The sequence below is a fragment of the Microcaecilia unicolor genome, chromosome 4 (genome assembly GCF_901765095.1).
Source record: "Microcaecilia unicolor chromosome 4, aMicUni1.1, whole genome shotgun sequence".
NCBI lineage: Eukaryota > Metazoa > Chordata > Amphibia > Gymnophiona > Siphonopidae > Microcaecilia > Microcaecilia unicolor.
In genome coordinates this window covers 33,720,229-33,736,029 of record NC_044034.1, presented here as the reverse complement: position 1 = coordinate 33,736,029, position 15,801 = coordinate 33,720,229, and the positions used below count along the sequence as shown (strand labels likewise).

General features: G+C 38.6%; 1 protein-coding gene across 2 annotated transcripts in view; it reads right to left on the bottom strand.

Annotated features, from left to right (window-relative positions):
- PCF11 (PCF11 cleavage and polyadenylation factor subunit) overlaps positions 1-15,259 on the bottom strand; it is an 87,393-nt gene extending 72,134 nt beyond the window's left edge. For both annotated transcript variants that reach the window (XM_030200098.1, XM_030200099.1), the window contains exons 1-4: positions 14,880-15,259; positions 11,119-11,244; positions 8,614-8,802; positions 7,812-8,006 (exon numbers count right to left, since the gene is read on the bottom strand). In XM_030200098.1, coding sequence (XP_030055958.1) covers positions 7,812-8,006; positions 8,614-8,802; positions 11,119-11,244; positions 14,880-15,047 — 678 coding nt within the window. In that variant the 5' untranslated portion in view covers positions 15,048-15,259. The remainder of the gene's footprint in view (positions 1-7,811; positions 8,007-8,613; positions 8,803-11,118; positions 11,245-14,879) is intronic.
- Between the last annotated feature and the right edge of the window lie 542 nt (positions 15,260-15,801).

Sequence of the window (15,801 nt, the reverse complement as noted above, 5' to 3'; positions counted from 1 at the left end):
TACCCTTTGAAATCTTGTTTTTCTGACCAAAAGTAACTTTCCTTGTGAATATAAAAATAAGTTGGAATGTGAAAGATAAGGCATGTCTCTAACCGATTCAGTTTGTGCAGGGGGGAAGCAGGATATGCTCGAAGCCAATAGACAAACCACCTGGCCAGTGGGCTGTTTACTTGGGCCGGAAGCATGTGACTGCATCCTCATGTACATTCTGTAGTTTTCCGTTAGAGGCGTTCCTGTAACTTTCCATAGTTTTGGACATGAGATCAGCGCCTAATAAAAAGGGAGGGCTTGTCACAGCACAGTGGGGTTCATCTGTGAGCAAAGTACGGGCTGCGCAGAAATCTGTTGTTCCTGGTCAAAAACTCCTAACTCTTTTGATAACATGAGCTTGGATGATGAGAGATCAGTGATGTTCCTGGTCCAAAAAGCTCCTGGCTCTCGCCACAACGGACCCCCGGCTGATGAGATAAGGGCCTGAGCTCCCAGAACCAGTGATGATTGTATGTATGTAATTATTGTTTCTTTCCTGGTCAAAGAACTCTTTGCATTGCTTAGATGTAGAGACCAGTTATGTCATGATTGTTTATACAGCTAACCATTGTGTTTCTATAGTTAATTACTGTATATATGTTAACCAGTATATATATATATATATATACATACATACATACATACATATATACATACATACATATTAACCAATTGTAGAATCTAGCTTTCTCTAATAAAAGGTTTCATTTACTCACTACGAATCCAAAAGGATCCACGGTAATTATTGGGTAGTCTGTGTTAGTGAGACAGGCTGTAAATCCATAGCAGATCAGGTGCAATCACTACCAGGGCTTGGAGCTCACTGACTATACAAGCTGAAGTAACAGCCACCAAGAAACTGACCTTCCAGGTCAAGTACTTCAGATGGCAGCAATTCAGAGGCTCAAAAGGAGCTTTCATCAGCTGGGTGAGAATAATCCCATTTCAAACTAGACACATGCCCAAACAACCTCATGAAATCTGCTCCTCAACAACTCAAAATAGACCTAACGAACCATGTAAACTTCATGCTACAAACGGACTTTCCCAAAGAAAAAGGAAAAATCTTACTCACCCCAATACCTAAAGATACAAAGAAAAGCACGAGTGAATTAACCAATTACAGGCCAGTAGCATCCATACCACTAATAAACAAATAAATTGCGACTGGCAACAATATACTCCTCCTACAATTTGACATGTCAAGTGCCTTCGATATGGTAGACCACGGAATCCTATTACACGTACTTGAATACTTTGGCATTGGAGGAAATGTCCTAAATTGGTTCAAGGGGTTCCTAACCCAACGTTCGTATCAAGTCACATCAAATTCAACCACGTCTAAGGCATGGACACCTGAATGTGGAGTACCACAAGGATCACCTCTCTCACCAACCATTTTCAACCTAATGATGATCCCTCTGGCAAAACTCCTATCAAACCACAACCTCAACCCTTATATATATGCTGATGACGTGACAATATACATCCCTTTCAAACAAGACATCAACGAAATCAATAAAAGCCTACACATCATGAACACATGGGTAGAGGCATTCCGTCTGAAATTAAATGCTGAAAAAACTCAATGCCTGATACTCACCTCCCAATACAACACAAAGGAATTCACCGCTATAAACACACCAAACCTAAACCTTCCAATCTCAGAAACGCTCAAAATCCTTGGAGTCACTATCGACCGCCACCTAACACTTGAAACTCACGCAAACAACACAACTAAAAAGATGTTTTACTGCATGTGAAAATTGAAAAGGATAAGACCATTCTTCCCAAGATCCGTCTTTCGCAGCCTAGTGCAATCCCTCGTACTCAGCCACCTGGACTACTGCAACTCACTATACGCAGGTTGCAAAGAGCAAACACTGAGGAAACTTCAAACAGCCCAAAATACGGCAGCCAGACTCTTCATTGGAAAGCCAAAATATGAAAGTGCAAAACCATTACGAGAGAAACTGCACTGGCTTCCACTCAAGGAACGCGTCACTTTTAAAGTATGCACATTAGTCCACAAAATCATCCACGGCGAAGCCCCAGCATACATGTCTGAGCTAATAGACTTACCACCCAGAAACGCCAAAAGATCATCCCAAACCTTCCTCAACCTCCACTTCCCCAATTGCAAGGGCTTGAAATACAAGACGCTACAAGCGTCAACCTTTTCTCACATGAGCACGCAGTTTTGGAATACACTGCCGCGCAACTTAAGAACGAACCACGAGCAAGCTTCCTTCCGCAGATTATTGAATACCCATCTTTTTGAAAAAATTTACGGAAGGAGCCAAAACACATAAAATCCACACTTACTGTTTATTAATGCACTATAAATCTACTTCTGAACTCATCCCCCGTAATCCCACATCACTCATACCTTTACTCACAGAAATATTTATACCATATGTCTTTATGCCTTAGTATTGCCCTTTAAGCTCCCATTGTCTCCTTTCAATGTTCAATGTTTGTTTTCCACTGTTACACTCCTTAACGACACTTCGATTGTCTCGCATAATTCTGCACAATGTAATCCATAACCAATCTGTAACAAATTGTACTTCCATCATTCATTTCTTATTGTAAGCCACACTGAACCCGCAAAAAGGTGGGAAAATGTGGGATACAAATGCAATAAATAAATAAATAAATAAAATAATGTTGAGAGCCCATGACACTGATGGAAGTTTGACAGGGGGCTTTGACAAAAGCAAACCTCTCATGAAGCGAACAACTAAAGGCTGTCCAGAGATAGGCTTACCCTCTACACGTTGATGATAAGCACTAATTGCACTAAGGTGAATTCTTACGGAGTTGAAGACCAGACTGATAAGTGTAGAAGGTATTCAAGCACGGTCCGTGTAGGACAAGAAAAAGGATCTAGGGCCTTGCTGTCACACTAGACGGCAAACCTCCTCCATTTGAAAAAATAACACCTTTTCGTGGAATCTTTTCTGGAAGCAAAAGACTCGGGAAACACCCTCTGAAAAACCTAAAGAGGCCACTTCTAAGCTCTCAACATCCAGGCCATGAGAGCCAGAGACTGGCGGTTGGGGATGCAGAAGCAACCCCTCATTCTGGGTGATGAGGGTCGGAAAACACTCCAATCTCTGCAGTTCTCCAGAAGAAGAGGGAACCAGATCTGATGAGGCCAGAAGGGAACAATCAGGATCATTGTTCTGCGGTCTTGCTTGAGTTTCAACAAAGTTTTTCCCACTAGAGGTTATCGAAGGATACACATACAAATGGCCTGTTCCCCAATGAAGGAGAAAGGCATCTGATGCTAGTCTGTCATGGGCCTGAAGCGTGGAACAGAACTGAGGGACCTTGTGATTGAGTTGAGTGGCAAAAAGATCCACCAAGGGGGTACCCCATGCTCGGAAGATCTTGCGGGCTATGCCCATGTTCAGAGACCACTCGTGAGGTTGTATTATCCTGCTCAGTCTGTCAGCCGGGCCGTTTTTTACGCCTGCCAGATAAGTGGCCTGGAGAAACATGCAGTGACAGTGAGCCCAGAGCCACATCTGGACAGCTTCCTGACACAGAAGGCAAGATCCGGTGCCCTCCTGCTTGTTGGTGTAATACATCGCAACCTGTTTGAATTAGAATAACTTGATTGGACAGCCGATCTCTGAAAGCCTTTAGAGTGTTCCAGATCGCTCAGAGCTCTAGGAGATTGGTCTGAAGATTCATTTTCTGGAGGAACCAAGCTCCTTGGGTGTGAAGCCCGTCTACATGAGCTCCCCACTTCAGCAGATGCATCCGTCGTCAGCATTTTTTGTGGCTGAGGAATTTGTAATGGTAGTCCCAAAGTCAGATTGGTCCGAATTGTCCACCACTGAAGAGAGCGCACAAGCACCGGGGACACTTGGATGACATCTTCCAGACTTCATGTGGCTTGATACCACCGAGAAGGTAGGGTCCATTGAGCAAATCTCATGTGAAGTTGTGCTATGGTTGTAATATATACTGTGGAAGCCATGTGGCCCAACAATCTCAACATCTGCCAAGCTGTGACCTGCTACTATGTCCGAACCACAGGACACAATGAAATTGCATGGAAATAACGTAAAACAAATAGGAGAAAATGTTTTTTTCACTCAAATAATAGTTATGATCTGGAATTCGTTGCCAGAGAATGTGGTAATGTCAGTTAGCATATCTGGGTAAAAAAAAAAAAAAAAAGGTTTGGACAAGTTCCTAGAGGAAAAGTCCATAGTCTGTTATTGAGATGGACATGGGGGAAGCCACTGCTTTCCCTGGGATTAGTAGAATGGAATAGTGCTACTAATTGGGTTTCTGTAAGGTACTTATTACCTGGATTGGCCACTGCTGGAAGCAGGATACTGGGCTAGATGGACCATTGGTCTGACCCAGTATGGTTATTTTCTTATCCTCATATAACTGTGTGTGTGTCTTAGTCCTGCCTTTATGTTATTATTTGTTATATTTGTATAACCCACATTTTCCCACCTATTTGCAGGCTCAATGTGACTTTCATAACACCGTAGGCGTACGCCAAGCCGGTAAAGAACAAATACAAAGTGGTAATATGATGGAATAAGATACATGTATTACAGACACATTGTAGAGAAGAGGAATTGTGTTACGTTCGATTACTAGCTTTAGATAGTTGTGTAGCAGGGTTCAGGCTTTTAGGTTATGTCAGTAAGGTATGCTTTTTTTAATAGGTAAGTTTTTAGTGATTTCCTGAAGTTTAGATGGTCGTATGTTGTTTTCACGGCTTTTGGTAATGCATTCCACAGTTGTGTGGTTATGTAGGAGAAGCTACTTCCATAAGTTGATTTGTATTTGAGTCCTTTGCAGTTTGGGTAGCGAAGCTTTAGGTATGTTCTTGTTGATTTGATCGTGTTTCTGATTGGCAGGTCTAGGAGCTCTGTCATATACCCTGGGGCTTCGCCGTAGATTTTGTGAACCATGGTGCAGATTTTGAAGGTGATACGTTCTTTGATTGGGAGCCAATGCAGTTTTTCTCGGAGGGCTTTGGCACTTTTGTAACGTGTTTTTCCAAATATTAGCCTGGCTGCCGTGGTTTGGGCGGTCTGTAGTTTCTTTGTAAGTTGTTCTTTGCATCCTGCATAGATGCCGTTGCAGTAGTCAACATGGCTTAGTACCATTGATTGTACCAGGTTGCGGAATGTTTCTCGCGGGAAGAATGGTTTCAGACGTTTGAGTTTCCACATTGAATGGAACATTCTCTTTGTTGTAGTTTTCACTTGGTTCTCTAGGGTGAGGTTTCGGTGGATTGTAACACCGAGGATGTTCAGGCTGTCAGATAGGGAGGGTGTGATCTGGGGTGATTTTAATTTATGGGTTTATTCACGTTGTATTGGGATGAGACTGTTTTTTGCGTATTGAATTTTAATTGAAATGCGCTTGCCCATGAGTCCATGATGTTCAAACTTAGATTTATTTCATTGGTTACTTCTGTCGGATCGTGTGTGTAAGGAATGTATATTGTGACATCGTCGGCAAAGATGAAAGGGCTGAGGCCTTGGTTGGCTAAGGATGTGGCGTCATCATTAAGTTGAAGAGGATCGGTGATAATGGAGATCCTTGAGGTACTCCGCAGTCTGGTTTCCATGGTGAAGATATATCACGGTAATTTAATCTATCCTTGCCTGGGCAATCTTTGGTCACTCTGCAGAGAATGCCAACAATCATGCTAATTAGCACCAAATGAAAGGCAGTTTTGCTGATTTGGATACTCATCCACCGGTTCATTTCACACAGACCATGTTCTTAAAATAGATTCAATGTGATAATCAAGGGCTATCAAGATGATCATATTAACTTCCATCCATAGAAAGAGTAATTTTCAAAGCCATTTCTGCAGGTAAATCAGTTCTGTTCCCATATAAAAAAAACTTAACTGCCTGCACATAAGAGCTGTTTCACATATACAGCTACTGGCTGTAAGGGGAAGTATTCCTCAGGTTGGGTGGAATATGAACTAAGCACACATTTTGAAAATACAAAAGTATATGCATATCTTCTTTCTTGGGATAAGAGTCCATACAAATCAGATGTAAAAATGTGTGGGGGTACTCTTCCTGAGATAATTTTCTACCTGAAATTACTTGTGCTTTTCTTTAGAAAATTCTACAAAGTCAATGGAGTGAAAAGTACACAGGAATAGCAAAGAGGTGCCAAGTGTCTTGCAACAACAGAAAAGAAACAGAAAGCAGACACAACGTCCAAACCGGTTCTTTTTCAATGAAAAGTACACATGAACTTTTCACCACTGAGAGCAGTCATAAAATATGCTCAAGCAAGTCCCTATAAAGTTCCTCTAGGGGCTGCATTTCCAGGTGACTGTTTTGTGCACGCCATGACAGTAATGAAATTCCCTGCCAGGGTATGTGGATTTGATCTCAATCTCTCAAATATTTGCTGTAAGTGTTTCACCTTAGTACTTCTAGTAGCAAAAAGCTTCCTTCTGAAGTTCATAAAATGTAATATGTATAGGCCACTTATCAAGTTTAATTTGGAAATTCTTTTTAATCAAAGATTCTATTTGAGGCAATGCTTTGATTCACTGTTACAGTAGCCCTCTATTGGATTTTAAGCTAATCGAATACTGCAGCATTCACAATGCTATAGGAGGTTACTTGCTAATATAGATGTAAAATATCTGAATAAACAACAGTTAAGATTCTTCACACTATCAACCTATACATTTTCCCCATATGGCCTCATTCCTAGCAGGAATCAACGAAACAATCAGAAATGCTTTACATCATCTCTAACCTAAGCATCCACCTGCAAGTAAACTTTTTAAAATGACAACTCAATAAAATCCAAGCACATACAAATAACTGGGTAAGGGGCAGACTTACAATCACTGTGATTTTGTCAGCTACTTCTAATTCTAGATGCATTTTTTAACATGTTCTTTGAAAACATGGGGTACCTGTAAAATGAAACTAACCACTTAGGTCTAAGCAGTATATAAATACTAAAATGAATGAATGAACTATAGGTAATGCCCTGTATCTTCAAGTTTTCTTAAATGGGTTCAACATTCAGCCGTTTATGATGTTACTACTACTTACTGCCCATGTATCTTAGAGTGACAATACTTATGAATCCTAGAATTCCATAAAGATATTGTGAATGGTCTTCAATCAGTTCTAGAAAAGATATCACCCCGAGACAAACCCCAGAAAACTGAGGTAAAAAGTAATTAAATCTAGCACCCACGCTATAAAACACAAAAAGCTGCTCCACAGTATACAAGTCCGAAAGGCTAGTCACACTTGAAGAAATAAACTGAATGCAATCACAATATACTGACAGGACAAAAAGTGAGGGTAATTTTATAAATAGGTTACCAAAGACCACCCCTATTTCTGGCTTATTTAATAAAGACACATACATCTACGTGTTTTTATAAAATGTACCAGCTAGGCTGACGCCATGGACATTTACACAGAAGCAATATGCTTTTACATATTTTATAAAACATGCGCAGAAATTGTGACTCCTGCTTGCATACTACCCTACAACACATCTACATGTGGATCACATAAAAGTATGTTTTCTTAGTAAACATACATAACATAGTAGATGACGGCAGAAAAAGACCTGCACGGTCATATACTTACATGGGATTCCCCTAATAATTTCATAGCTATTTATAGCATTACCCCCAATATGTATTCACCAATAAAATTTTAAAACATTGTTTAGTGAAAGTTTCCATTAAAATAAAATGCATTCAGGAAATGCAGAAGCTCACATCCACTTACCAGCTGGGCCTTTGTTTGTTCCAATTCCAGTTCTAATTTCTTCTGCTGTAGTTCTAACAACTGTTTTTGTTTTGCTAGCAGCTGTTGTCTTATTAATTGTTCTTGTGTCAAATTCTTTTGTACCTCAGGAACATTTGGAGTAGCTGGGATACCAAGGGTACTAGCTGATGTACTAGGTGGAATAGCTTCCTCAGGCTATAAAGGAAAATTGTTTTTTAAAAAAAATTACAGTTTATGGAGGGGCTGTGGAAGAGCATTGATAGCTTTAAAATATTAATTTTATAAATGTTAATTTCTGTAGTCATAATCTCAGCATTAAAATTAATCAGTGAACATCTATGCAGGCTTAAGGAGACACTAGAGCACAAATCTCTTCTTAATTACTGTAGTGTTGGGTTAAAGTTCAAAGCAACCCTAGGAAAAGTCTGTTAAATGACAGCCATCTTCGGCTGGCTGGACAAACAAGTCCCATGCATAAACTGCTTGCAATAATTTAACGAGATTTGCTCCATGAATTTTAAAAAAAATACTGCTTCATTACATGTATTTAGGAACACAAGAAAAGGTTTATAGCTATGTAAAACAAATCTTTCTAAACAGGGACTTCTAAGATTTGCAGGCTTTTGAAGAACTTAAGCTAAGTATCTGTAAATAGCGCTATGTTATATTAGCTACATCAACTGAAGTGCATGCTCAATCTACTAACATAAGACATTTTATAGAAACGGGAACTCATTTACCACACTGAACACAAGCTCTGTACAATACTTGCTTCTCATACAATTATTCAAGAAAAACTTACCGATTTATTTAAAAATTTAGGATTCACATGGATGCTAGAGGTATTCACATTTGGGGGCACAGGTTTAATTGGCCAAGCAGGATCTAAAGAGTTGACTCTGACATCAAGGGCAAAAAGTTTCTTCGATGGGAAAATTTCATCCCAAGTAGAGCGCAATTTAAATAAACTTTTTCTAGTATTTTCATCCACCTAAAAACAACAAAACAGTTCTACTGCTTGTTAAAAATAAATGTGAACACATTTTGAAAATAAAATTGTCATTTCAAGGATTATGTATTCTATTTAAAAGAGCAAACCGATCCTAAGATGTGCCATAAGGTTTGATACATTTAAGAATGAGTTGCATTTTGCATTATTCAGTGACTTTCCTAGTGGAAATAAGGTATGTGTCGATGTCTGTGCTGTTACAAAATACATCTTTGTAATGGGAGCTTCTATAGCATAATACACCCACTCTGAAGTATCTGTGTGAGCAAGAGAGCCTTATTTCTGGAACAAGGATTCATAGAATATGGTAGGTAACGAGGGGTACATGAGTTTTCCATGTTCCTTAATTTTAAAACAAACAAAAAAAAATGTCTATCATTTTTGTCATTTCATCACATGTTGCCAATGGTACAATGTATGGCGGTCAAAATTTTAGAAGACTATTTTTAAAGCAGTTACTTCTGAGAAAGCTGAACATATTTGTAGTCTCAAAGAACCAGTAAAACCCCTACAATTTCTTCAAAAGGCTAGTTTGATTTAACAACCGTCAACTGTTTAAAAATCAAATTCTAAAAAAAGGCACCAACTCCTATATTTAAATAATATGTTTCTGTTGTGACCCTCCTTATAAATGTACTCTCTTAATCACATCCTAACAATGAACTTTGCATATATTATGTGCTAATACGGAGGAAAAAGCCTCAACTGACTCCTACCCTCCTTATAGCCAGTGAACAAACAGAAAATGCAGAAACGGGGAAAAAAACGGCTGGAATGATTTCCAACACAATTCAACTTAGGGCCGTTTACTAAGGTGCATTAGTGTTTTTAGCATGCCTACACTTAGCGCGCATGCTAACCATGTAGGTAGGCCCCTATAGGGATACTGTAGGCATGTATATGGTTAACACGCATTAAAAACTAACGCGCCTTTAACGCTGCTTAGTAAACAGGGCCCTTAGATTCAAAAACAATTTTTTTTAAACAATAAGAGACAACTTTCTGTCACACACTACTGGGGCAAGAAACTATTGCTAAAATTAAATGTAAGGCAGTGGTACCTTGGTGGCTACATCAAAGATGAAGTGTTCAATTCACATTTTTAATTAAACTTTTCTCTTTTTACTTTATCTTGTTATATTTCTAACAAAACCTATTTTGAAACAACTAATTTTAGACAATTATGCCAACTACACAATCAAGAACCATTTGCCACTTTTTCTAAAGTATTCACCAAGGCCTAACACTAAAAGAGTTTCATTATATAAACGCTATAAACCTAATTCTACACTGGAAAACATACCAATGTACACAGATGAAATAAGTTTACCATCTAATATTGGTTTTACACAATTATAAAGTAAAACCAAATACACTGCAATGTTCTTCAGCTTCTCATTGCTGATCTCATCCAAACTATTCAAAACTGGGGCAAAGACCAACCTGGAGACCTTATGAAGAACCAATGATACAACAAAAAAACAAGTTATCACACATTCAATACAAGTCTTTGTTCCATAACTCAGAAGATACTATTAAAAAGGGTTTGTTTGGGGGTTTTTTTGGAAAGGGGAAAGGTGTAAATTGCCAGGTTTTCCACATATACATCAACTATTTAGATAACATGGGACAATGCTTTAAACGACTAGATTTTACATTACTCAGAACAGGGCAATTTTCTAAAAGGATGATGGCTGTCCAACAGCAATACAAACGCCAAGATATTTGGCCTGTTTCTTTCCTAACCCAGCTAATGCACAATTGTATGATGATAACAGCACCATGGATTTTTTGCATAACTGACCAGTCTTAAAAAAAAAGAAAACAAAATTGAGAATACTTTATTTCATGTTTTAACAAATGTCTGAACTACTTATAAAAACTAAGATTTTTAGATTAAGCTTACTACACTAAAGCCAGTTTCCTCACCATCCCCAAATCCACTCCAAGAGCCACAATCCCCAGTCCAGTTTTCAAAATTTCCACAATGAACACGCATGATACAGTTGCATATTAATGGAAACAGATTTCATGCATCTTCAGCATGGAAATCGTGATTTGGGGAACCCCAAGAACACCGATTATTTTAAAGAGATCTTAACAACCAAGAAAAAACATTTACTTCAAATAAATCAGCACAACAGGAGAAATGCAATACCACATAATATACAACACAGACTCCATTACCGTCACCATTTATATTTTTAGTCAAAATGAAAATAACAATGAAAAGCAAATATTTATTTATACAGAAATAAAAGATTACCACACAATACATTTTTTTTTAAGTTTATATACCTTTTCAAACATATTTACAAATGTAGAAACTAGGTTTTTAGAAAATGCAGCAAGATATTCTCTTCCAACATTCTTGACAATGGAATCCATGAGGTACATAACAGGAAGCTTCTCTGAAGAGGGAGCCTGGATAACAGAAGAAACTGAAAAATTTAGTATAAAGACACACAAAAGCCAAATTTAAAGAAAAAACTAGTCTCTGAATTCAAACCTAAGTAAATTTCTTAATCTGTGTCAAATGATTTGGGTACAAAGATGAAATTTTGGCTGGGATTTGGTATGGAAAAAAAGTAATTTTTTACTTTGTTGATATTACATGTACTGTTCCAACTTGGTCTGGACTCCATCTGTAAGAGTGTGAAATTACCTTCCATTCAAGGCAAGTGAAAATCACTATAATAGAAAAAGGATACCATTAGCTCCTGCAATTCCAAAGACTTTGACTGGAACTAACAAGCTGTTTATCCAGAATTCATGTAGAAAAAGAAAAAGGCCAAAAACATGTGAATTCTTGATTACATTTACATAGCACAGATACTGTACATCTGGATGACAGTATGTTCAAAAGGAACAGTGACAATCATTATCCTCTACCCTTTGAATCTTCCTTTGGACAATGGAAGATTCTCAACCTGGATGCAAAACATTAAGTCACAGAGCCAAGTGAAACTGGAATGGACAAAAAATTAGGCTACAAAAGCAGCTATGAATTTTTGACTGAAGATTATTTCCAACAACAGATTCTCTCCATTAACAAAGGAGCAATCCAAGAACTAGTACTAACAGATTCTCTCCAATAACAAAGGAGCAATCCAAGAACTAGTACTATGTTCTTATGTTCTAAGTCTTGGTGCTTGGAACAACCCATCTAAAGTCTAAAAAGAAAAGCTTTCAGCAATTTTGGTAAGTCTGCAGTCTCAGCAGCCCTCAGGTAAAAGGCAGCAGACCCATACTTGTGAAGAACCATTATAGGACAAATCAGGATTCCATGATCTGCTTCACAGCAAAAGTTCATGGTCAAAGCTGGTATTTCTCCACTTGACACACAGGTTAGCAGCAACCCCTTGTTGGTCAATCCCCAAGTGTTGATGCATAGATGCTTCTTCATTTCACAAAATCATTCCAGTAGCTGAACAGCAAGTGAAAATGTATTTGCTCCACGTTTTTAATATGAATACACCTGGCTAAGACTTTAGGAAAAAATCTCTCCCAAAGTATTAAACTGATTTTTATCTTTTAAGTTTGTTTTTTTTTATGTGAATACAGGAATGTCATCACAAAGAAGTGGTGAAAATCTCAAAGATAATGTATTAATTTATAACGATTTTCTGTTTTTTTGCTGATGAAATTAAGGGCAGATACAGTTTGTCTTCAAAGAGCACTGTACTAAAAAAAAAGTTTAGATTATTTTTTAATCTCTTTGCTATTTTTACTAGTTTTAGATTAATTGTTCAGTGTGGAAGAATGATTTCAGAGATACAAAACCTACTGTAACAATGTACCCCATATCAGAAGAAAAATAGTGTAAAGATGTATGGCTTTAAAATCCTAAAAGATGAATGAATTACCACTGGGCTACGAGAGAATGAAGTTTAGAAGTTTTTCCCAACACGTATTGAGGTACCTCAGTTATTTATACATGCGTTGAAAAACTGTTAGCAAAATATTTTAAAACCTTGCATATTTAATCTCCTGATAACTGCAGGACTTTGTGATTTTCATGCAAGTGTATAAATAACCAAAGCAGTTGCAATATTCATAGCTGTCTCAGTAGTACTCTTGCCAAGAGCTACTGCCACAGAATGTGCTGCTTCTTTCCCTACTACATTGGTACACAAATAACTAGCAGTAGACCCAGTTGCCTAAGTATCCTTAGGATTAACCAACTTTATGACAATTGGAAATGGCCAACACAATTTTAAAATATTTTTAGTATTTAAAACTGGCCAACTATAAAAAAAATGGAAATCAAGGGGAGATTGTTGTGTGTTGGTTTGTGCCAAAATTGTCAATCGGGGAAGTCCTGACCAACCACAGTATGCTTGTGTAATTTGTTTAATCTATTCTTTTATAATACTTAATAATTTTTCCTCTGTCATATCTAATTCATCTATGCCCTTATAGATTTGAGTTACCTCTTTTCTGAAGTCATCTCTTTATTAAACACTGGACCAGTGCTAAACCAGTGTAGTGAACATTTGAAGGACAAGTATGCTTTGATCTTCTTTTCACAACTGTAATGTCATTTTCTAAAGCACAAAATTGGCAAAAATAATAAATGGGGTAGGAGGCACGTCCAATGTTTATCTTAAGTGTTTCAGCCTTAAACTGAGAAACCATGAAACCCCTTAATTAAGTACTGTAAATTCATTGTTAACAATTCTGTTAACATGTCAGTCTATACAATTAACACATCAATTAACATACCATGTTTATACAATGGTAAATAAAAAGACAAATACATAGTGAATATGTTTTATTTACAGATTATATAATACCAGTCACACATTTCATAAACCATTTATTAAAGTATACCACTCAGTGTTACACTAAAAAGGGGAAAGAGAATAAAAAAATAATAAAAAACAGAAATCTGCAGTCAAAGGAAAAAGGAGCAGCCTTTAAAACGTGCCTGTCGTGGTTATAAATGGTTTTAGATTTGCGAGAATTACCTTTACTACACCACTAAGATTTAAAAGGTCGTACAGATTTGAAAGATAAAGATGAAGCTACTAACGTGCAGCATTTTCCAGCCCACGTGATATATATACAACTGGAAGCCTGGCTCAGAGAACTCCCTCTCCCTCCTTCTGAACCCAGGCTCCAGAGATTCCATCCAAAGGCTGCCTTTCATTTTCAGATAAGACTTTAGAAATTCTATCAAGTGTAAATGTGAATGATTGATTAGTGGATACAGATTTGGGGACTACAGCTGGGGAGCCGGAACTTAATAACTTCCTGGGGGTACAGTAGGCTCGTCACTTAAATGGCATCTTGGCGAGTAGCTCTTCTCAATACTCTAAATACTACAGATCGGATGAATATACTGTTGTTTCGTTTTAGGGATCGGTGTGGAGGCGACCTGGGGGAACTACATATATCTGGCACCACCACAGAAGATTTGGGGGGGGGGGGGCAGAGCTGGCTTCTCTTTAGTGACCGAGCACAGCCCTCACACCCAGGATGTCACCAGCCGACCACAGTGGGCCATCATGTGCCTTTCCCTGCGCCATGTTGTTGAGGGAGTGGATAGTACATTTTAAAAAAAAGTATTAAACCGGGGGCATTTGAAGGGCAGGAAAAAAAAAACCAATTACCCAAGGATAAAGGAAAAACACAACTAAAAATATACATTTTAGATCAAATGAGTTGTCAGCCAGGTATACCATAAATTAAAAATGTTTCCCTCCCGTCTAACTTTTTGATTTCTTTTAACCATCCAGTCCTGAAATACGTTATCATTTGTAATCAATAATTAACCATCCCATTTCTTTCATGGTTTTCAAATTCCGATTTTATATCAACACTACAGACGAACTACCAAGATCTGGGCGAGGTGCGCCGTCAGCTCAGGCAGCCATATTGGCTTTTTAGTTTCCCTTCCATTAAACTTATTTTCTTAATTTTTATAGCTCTCATTCCAATTTGTCATCTAGGACGGGAATGAGGGGGAGAGAGAGGGTTTTTCTTTTTTTAAAATTTTGATTCGGAAAGGGGGGGAGGTAAAAAACGTAAAATAAAATTCTTTGTTTTATAAAAACCTTGGCGATTTGTGCTTCAATAAGAATGACGATATCCTTGGCGAACTGCACGTTCTCCTCGGCCAGGATGGTCAGCATATTGATGTGAGGTTTGCTGTTGAAAGTCAGATCATCTAGAGACGACTGGTAATCCCGGCACGCATCTTCCCTCGCTTCCTCCTCCGACATCTTGGTGGTTCGACCCCGTCCGTCGGCTCCCTCTCGGGGGGGGGAGGGGTCGTCTCACCGCGAGAAGCTCCGCTTGTCAAGCTTTCAGTCTCTTTACTATTTTATTCCATTTACAGCATTCTTTAAGGCCGTTTTTCCAGCGCTCGAAAGCGACGGTTCTTCCCTCGTCTCTCTTTACTTCTCGCCGCCTTCTCTCGCACACAGGAAATGGCGGCCACCAAAAAAAAAAAAAAAAACTACAGTCCACAATTGCGTCAAGTAAAAAAAAAAAAAAAAAATTATTTAAAAGGGGGCGTGGCCTTGTAACGCCTCTTTGTTTCTCTCTCTGTTGTCATTGGCTCGCGGAAGACGTAACGCCCCTTTGTTCCTCCCTTTGTTGTCATAGGCTAATAGTGGACGCAACGGTCAGGCTTTTTCTTCTAGATTTTTAGCCCCGCCTCGCCCTGCTTTTTTCGACTTCAGACCTTGCTGCCTATTGGCTTTCTTTTTTTTTTTTTTTTTTTGCATTGCACACGGCTCCCTGTTCCTGATCCTTCAAGTTGGGTCGCCTGGCAACGTGATCGTGGCCTTAAAGAGGCGAAAGGGGTGTTGTGATTGGTGGGGGCGGTTTCTGTCGGGCTGGCTTGGTGTGTTAGTAGCCACCCAGTAGTTATGGCTGTGGTTTTCGAGAGTATGTGGGTTAACGCCTGTTTCGTGTGTGTCAGTGTCGTGAGTGACTGTACTCTGGTTGTGTTGTATTCAGTATCTTCTTTGC